This window comes from Gobio gobio (assembly GCF_949357685.1).
Source record: "Gobio gobio genome assembly, chromosome: 5".
In the NCBI taxonomy this organism is placed as follows: domain Eukaryota; kingdom Metazoa; phylum Chordata; class Actinopteri; order Cypriniformes; family Gobionidae; genus Gobio; species Gobio gobio.
This window is the reverse complement of record NC_137101.1, coordinates 55,322,392-55,330,133: the sequence shown is the minus strand read 5'-3', so window position 1 is coordinate 55,330,133 and position 7,742 is coordinate 55,322,392. Positions and strand designations below refer to the sequence as shown.

Genomic DNA, 7,742 nt, shown 5'->3' with positions numbered 1-7,742 from the left:
GTGCACTCATACTGTGGTGGAAATATGAGTTCACATCACACTCACTGTGTGCTCATACTGTGATCACTGTGTGCTCATACTGTGATCACTGTGTGCTCATACTGTGATCACTGTGTGCTCATACTGTGATCACTGTGTGCTCATACTGTGGTCACTGTGATGTCACTGCGCACTCACTGTGTGCTCATACTGTGGTCACTGTGTGCTCATTCTGTGGTCACTGTGATGTCACTGCGCACTCACTGTGTGCTCATACTGTGATCACTGTGTGCTCATACTGTGGTCACTGTGATGTCACTGCGCACTCACTGTGTGCTCATACTCTGGTCACTGTGTGCTCATACTGTGGTCACTGTGTGCTCATACTGTGGTCACTGTGATGTCACTGCGCACTCACTGTGTGCTCATACTGTGATCACTGTGTGCTCATACTGTGGTCACTGTGATGTCACTGCGCACTCACTGTGTGCTCATACTCTGGTCACTGTGTGCTCATACTGTGGTCACTGTGTGCTCATACTGTGGTCACTGTGATGTCACTGCGCACTCACTGTGTGCTCATACTGTGATCACTGTGTGCTCATACTGTGGTCACTGTGATGTCACTGCGCACTCACTGTGTGCTCATACTCTGGTCACTGTGTGCTCATACTGTGGTCACTGTGTGCTCATACTGTGGTCACTGTGATGTCACTGCGCACTCACTGTGTGCTCATACTGTGATCACTGTGTGCTCATACTGTGGTCACTGTGATGTCACTGCGCACTCACTGTGTGCTCATACTCTGGTCACTGTGTGCTCATACTGTGGTCACTGTGTGCTCATACTGTGGTCACTGTGATGTCACTGCGCACTCACTGTGTGCTCATACTCTGGTCACTGTGTGCTCATTCTGTGGTCACTGTGATGTCACTGCGCACTCACTGTGTGCTCATACTGTGGTCACTGTGTGCTCATTCTGTGGTCACTGTGATGTCACTGCGCACTCACTGTGTGCTCATACTGTGATCACTGTGTGCTCATTCTGTGGTCACTGTGATGTCACTGCGCACTCACTGTGTGCTCATACTGTGAGATCACCATATAACACCACTATGCAATAATGGTGTTAGTTCACTGTTATCTAAAATGATTCAGTTAACTCAAACTTTTACACCCACATTCTTTATTTCCATAAATAAAAACAATCAAACAAAAAGTCAGCTTTTTCCTTTATTTGGTTTCCTTTTCAGCCTGGTGTTGGCGTTGGACAAAAAAATTTCTACTTGGCGAATACATTCCGCGTCTGGTGTTGTTCTGGTGGTTACTTTTAGCTTCTTCACCTCTATTTCATTTTGTTTGTGAAAACACCTGACACATTCTAAAAACACAAAGAGCAAGGTGTTAACATTACAATTTCTATAGCAGCATCCAGATGCACAAACCAAAACTTAAACACTTACTTTTCAAACATGTCAGGAGCACAGGTGGCAACACCTTCTTCCCATCTTTCCCCGTTCTGTTATACAGACAGAGAACATTGTCTGACGCTATGCTTTTTAAAGCCTGTCTCACCATCTCACCTATATTGGAGCTACCGTGAGTATGGATGAGATGGTGTACCTGACAAAAACATACATAATATTGTCATGATTAAAATATACCAGGCTTCAACATTTCTTTTACATGGTATCTGCTGCAAAAAAATAAAAAAATAAAACTGTGGCTTTGTTGTAAAAAATAAACGCTAAATTTATATAGTAGTACTAACATAAAGCTCTCGATAATTTTTGTCTTCTTCAAGCCTCTGACAGAAGGCTTCAAACGTTTCAAAGCTGGAGCACTGTTGTTGTTTAAAAAGTTCCTCATGGGCATCTTCTTCTGCCTGCTTCATGAGAACAGACTTAACTTTTGCCAAGTCATTCATGATGACAGCTTGTCTCTGTTCCAGCATTTGAATTTGTTGGAGTATCTTAGTATTCAGATCTGAAAAATTGTAAAGTTAGATTGTTATATAGCAAAGGATTGTTGTCTGTATAAATAAATAATGTCTAATTGATATATCACATACCAAACAATTTCTCCATGGTGACTTTGCATTTTGTTTCCTTCCCTGTTATCAAAATTACATACATAAGGTCAGTGAAATTGTATTTATCTAAATCAGTTATATTGTTTCTATATTTATTTTTCTACATCAATTAAACCGTTTTTTCCCTGATCGTTTTATCCACAATGCACATGTAGGTGGTTCACTTTAATTGTGGGGACATTTGGTACAATGTAAAAAAAACACGCGCACGTACACACGCGCACACACGCGCGCACACGCACGCACACGCACGCACACACACGCACACGCACGCACACGCACACAATAAATTATATTAAATTATAACTCACCTAAAGAAGCAGAGCTTTTGGGATGATCATCCTCATGCATTGCCACATTTCCCTGAAGAGTATCTGTGAGAGTCATGACACAACATTCTCTTATAAGGTACCTTGTGATGTGTTTGCATGTGTTAAAGGGAATATCTATTGTCTCACCTAAGAATACTGGGTTGGGCTGGCTTGAGTTTAAATAACTGTCATCAGGGCTTCCATTGTTATCATCCAGACAGTCACCTGAACAATGCGAATTAGAATGATCAAATTAGCTTAACCAGATTCAATTTAAGAGAAAAAGTGTTTCATACTCACCCGATGTTTTGACACACAGAGCTTTCTGAATAAGTGGACTCTTGACTACTTTCAAGAAAAGACATAAGACATTCAAAATCTGCAAATAAAATTATAAAGCTGATTCTGCTAAGTTCCTTAGATAAGTTAAAACACAAGCTTACCATGGTATCTGGGAGTTTTGGCCAGCTGAACATTCTTTGTCTTCAGACCAACTCGCTTCATTGCATTTCTTGACTTCTTTAAATGCACATCATCTGTTTATCACATTAAAATTAGTATGATCACCTAATCTTTTGCCATAACAAACCTTGTATACACATGTCAAGTCATGTGATGTTGTTGAAGATCATGAAAGTCTGAGAGGAAGATATAGAAGTAAGTGGCTTAATGTACATCAATACATGAATGCATGGGTTTTCTAACCGGGGTCAGGGGACCCAAAACATTGTAAGGGTCTTCATAAAATTCATAAAAAACATAAATATTAATATATTCAAACATTGTTACAGTCACATTTTTAAGTTCTTGATAGAGACATTTAAGTGTTTATATTTGGGGTTTTTTATCTGTAGTATGGGATTTGTATTTCTTTGTAAAACAGAATTCTTTGTAAAGCTTCTATAAAACTAATAAATTTGAACTAAAAATGTTTATCTTCAGGTTTACATGTCCAACATTACTCCTTAGCTAAAGGTTCATCATATATGGTGGGTTTTGGCAATATAAAGTGTAAAAACCTCTGCATAGTAACACATTATACACACCATTAATACATGAATTTATCTTTTGAATATGTGTGTATATGTTTAAATCACCTGAGACATCAGAGCTTGTGGGCTTGGGATCATCCTCATCTTTTTTCCCCACTTCTCTGAAGAGTATCTTTAAAGATAGATCATGCAGAAGAAAAATATTTTATATTAAATAAAAGTTTAGTTAAAAAGTTAAAACACTGTCACACTGAACTTTCTGAATGAGCTGAATATTGACTAATGTTCAAAAGAAGAAAAAAACAAACTAATAAAAAATGGATTGAAAAAACATAAAAGCGCTTTAGCAAGTTCAAAGTTCTACATCAAAGTTAAAACAGGCTAACCATGGTATATAGGAGGTTTGGGCAGTGGGACATTTCTTGACTTCAGACCAGATTGCTTCACTTCATTTCCTGACTGCTTCAAGTTCATATCATCTGTTTAGTACATAAAAATAAAGAATGATCACAGAGTTATGGCTAAATTGTTTTCTGCATACCAATCATTTCAATATATACAGACCTTCACAGGAAGATGTCTCTGAATTGATGTCACTTTCATTACAGAGCTTATTTTTCCTTTTTCTCTTCTCACGTAATTCCACAACTGCAGGGTCTGTCATTGAATAAGTAATTGAGTCCTCTGCTGCTGAGACCCCCGTTGTGTAATCTGAGATGTATTGATTTGCTTGATCATAGTCTCCTGTAAGTGGTAAATTTATGTATACTATGTGTATAATGGAAATTCAGTCAACTATTTATTCATCATTGAATACATAAATATATTATGATTAGTAAATTTATAAGACCACCTATCATAATATTGAGAAAAAAATCTTCCAGAAATGTTAAATACTTATGTAAAACTAAAATTGTGATTGTCTTATATTAAGCACAACAACTTGAATTTGTGTTCTTATACCCACATTTCAGCATCACATTCATTTTCAATTCAAATGCACCATTATTGCAACTTCTTACCAATTGATGGTCCAACGATCTCCACAATGTCATAAACCTTCCAGTTAGGGTTTGGTGGAGAATTGTTTTTAATGTTTGAGAGTGATGATGTCCATCGACACTTCAATGTTCCATTGTCATCAAAAATCCAACTGATTGGTACAACAGATGTCTGTCCATCACCGAATAAACAAATTCGATACTGAAAGACGCACACACGCGCGCACACACACACACACACACACACACACACACACACACACACACACACACACACACACACACACACACACACACACACACACACACACACACACACACACACACACACACACACACACACACACACACACACACACACACACACACACACACACACACACACACACACACACACACACACACACACACACACACACACACCTTAATTTTTGTTTCCAAATCCTAACAGGCCAAAAAGAACTTCTGTATTAGTAAAACATTATATGAAACACATAAATCTTTTACACATTTTTTTAGTTTGAGAGGACAACCTTAGCCACTCTCACTGATTACTGTATTTGATAATTGTTTAAGAAGTCTTCTTTGGACAATTGTTGTGCATCCTAAAGAAAGTGTGTATCATAAAGTACTTTAAACTACACTTTTGTAGATCTACACTTTACATTCTTAATGATGTAGTGTTGCATCTGATGTCTGGGTAAAGTTGCTTGTTATGTTAATAAGAGGATGAATGTCAGTCACTTTGAGTTTTGGTAAATGGGAAGTGACGTTGAAGCTTTTAACATAAAACAGCTACAGTTCTGCAGATAGAAGTTGTTGTTAAAAAACTAGTCATATAGCGTGGTGAAATAAGGCTTTTTATCTTTAATATGAGTGTCTAAGAGTAGGCCTACTTCATCTTTTTATCCAAAGAGCAATGATAGTTTGAATGAGCAACCAGTGCAGCATTCTTGCTTACTGTTGTTTTACAGCGCTTGTTAATTATTGAAATATAAGTATAAATAAAAAAAATGTATATATTGAAATATAAAGTTAGTAATGTTGTAATGATCTGACTTAACAGGCCTAACAATTCACAAATACTGATATGCAAACTAGCTGCAGCTAGCAATTTTGGTGTGATTACTGAAGGTAAAAGGGCTGGTGCACATGTAGCATGTGTGAGCAGTACTCTGCTAAAAAAAAAAAAAAAAAAGACCAGACCACATTGCACATCTAAAAGTTTGTAAATAGGCCACTCACCATTTCTGCGGTGTAACAATACCATGCACAACTTTTTCTTCTTCTTTACATGTTTTATGGTGGTTGGAAGACCAGCTTAGATGGTGCATTTACCACCGCCAACTGGACCGGAGTGTGAAGCATTCACAATGAGCTCATGCTTTACACACATGCTGAGGTTCACAGTATGAGGATCAGATGAACTCACCTTGAGCTCACGCTTTACACACATGCTGAGGATCACAGTATGAGGATCAGATGAACTCATGTTGAGCTCTCGCTTTACACACATGCTGAGGATCACAGTATGAGAATCAGATGAACTCACAATGAGCTCACGCTTTACACACATGCTGAGGATCACAGTATGAGAATCAGATGAACTCACAATGAGCTCACGCTTTACACACATGCTGAGGATCACAATATGAGGATCAGATGAACTCATGTTGAGCTCACGCTTTACACACATGCTGAGGATCACAGTATGAGGATCAGATGAACTCACAATGAGCTCACGCTTTACACACATGCTGAGGATCACAGTATGAGAATCAGATGAACTCACAATGAGCTCACGCTTTACACACATGCTGAGGATCACAGTATGAGGATCAGATGAACTCATGTTGAGCTCACGCTTTACACACATGCTGAGGATCACAGTATGAGAATCAGATGAACTCACAATGAGCTCACGCTTTACACACATGCTGAGGATCACAGTATGAGGATCAGATGAACTCACCTTGAGCTCACGCTTTACACACATGCTGAGGATCACAGTATGAGGATCAGATGAACTCACCTTGAGCTCACGCTTTACACACATGCTGAGGATCACAGTATGAGGATCAGATGAACTCACCTTGAGCTCACGCTTTACACACATGCTGAGGATCACAGTATGAGGATCAGATGAACTCACCTTGAGCTCACGCTTTACACACATGCTGAGGATCACAGTATGAGGATCAGATGAACTCACAATGAGCTCACGCTTTACACACATGCTGAGGATCACAGTATGAGGATCAGATGAACTCACAATGAGCTCACGCTTTACACACATGCTGAGGATCACAGTATGAGGATCAGATGAACTCACCTTGAGCTCACGCTTTACACACATGCTGAGGATCACAGTATGAGGATCAGATGAACTCACAATGAGCTCACGCTTTACACACATGCTGAGGATCACAGTATGAGAATCAGATGAACTCACAATGAGCTCACGCTTTACACACATGCTGAGGATCACAGTATGAGGATCAGATGAACTCACCTTGAGCTCACGCTTTACACACATGCTGAGGATCACAGTATGAGGATCAGATGAACTCACCTTGAGCTCACGCTTTACACACATGCTGAGGATCACAGTATGAGGATCTGATGAACTCACCTTGAGCTCACGCTTTACACACATGCTGAGGATCACAGTATGAGGATCAGATGAACTCACCTTGAGCTCACGCTTTACACACATGCTGAGGATCACAGTATGAGGATCAGATGAACTCACCTTGAGCTCACGCTTTACACACATGCTGAGGATCACAGTATGAGGATCAGATGAACTCACCTTGAGCTCACGCTTTACACACATGCTGAGGATCACAGTATGAGGATCAGATGAACTCACAATGAGCTCACGCTTTACACACATGCTGAGGATCACAGTATGAGGATCAGATGAACTCACAATGAGCTCACGCTTTACACACATGCTGAGGATCACAGTATGAGGATCAGATGAACTCACCTTGAGCTCACGCTTTACACACATGCTGAGGATCACAGTATGAGGATCAGATGAACTCACAATGAGCTCACGCTTTACACACATGCTGAGGATCACAGTATGAGAATCAGATGAACTCACAATGAGCTCACGCTTTACACACATGCTGAGGATCACAGTATGAGGATCAGATGAACTCACCTTGAGCTCACGTTTTACACACATGCTGAGGATCACAGTATGAGGATCAGATGAACTCACCTTGAGCTCACGCTTTACACACATGCTGAGGATCACAGTATGAGGATCAGATGAACTCACCTTGAGCTCACGCTTTACACACATGCTGAGGATCACAGTATGAGGATCAGATGAACTCACAATGAGCTCACGCT

General features: G+C 39.7%; 1 protein-coding gene across 1 annotated transcript; it reads right to left on the bottom strand.

Annotated features, from left to right (window-relative positions):
- Positions 1-1,574: 1,574 nt before the first annotated feature.
- Positions 1,575-3,547, bottom strand: LOC307126336 (uncharacterized protein; the record flags this gene model as incomplete). Its single annotated transcript, XM_079816800.1, has 7 exons — positions 2,827-3,547; positions 2,684-2,728; positions 2,531-2,608; positions 2,384-2,446; positions 2,052-2,093; positions 1,748-1,966; positions 1,575-1,603 (listed from the first exon to the last, which is right to left on the bottom strand). Exons 1-7 carry the CDS (start codon positions 2,885-2,887, stop codon positions 1,575-1,577), a joined length of 537 nt encoding a protein of 178 aa, XP_079672926.1. The 5' UTR covers positions 2,888-3,547.
- Between the last annotated feature and the right edge of the window lie 4,195 nt (positions 3,548-7,742).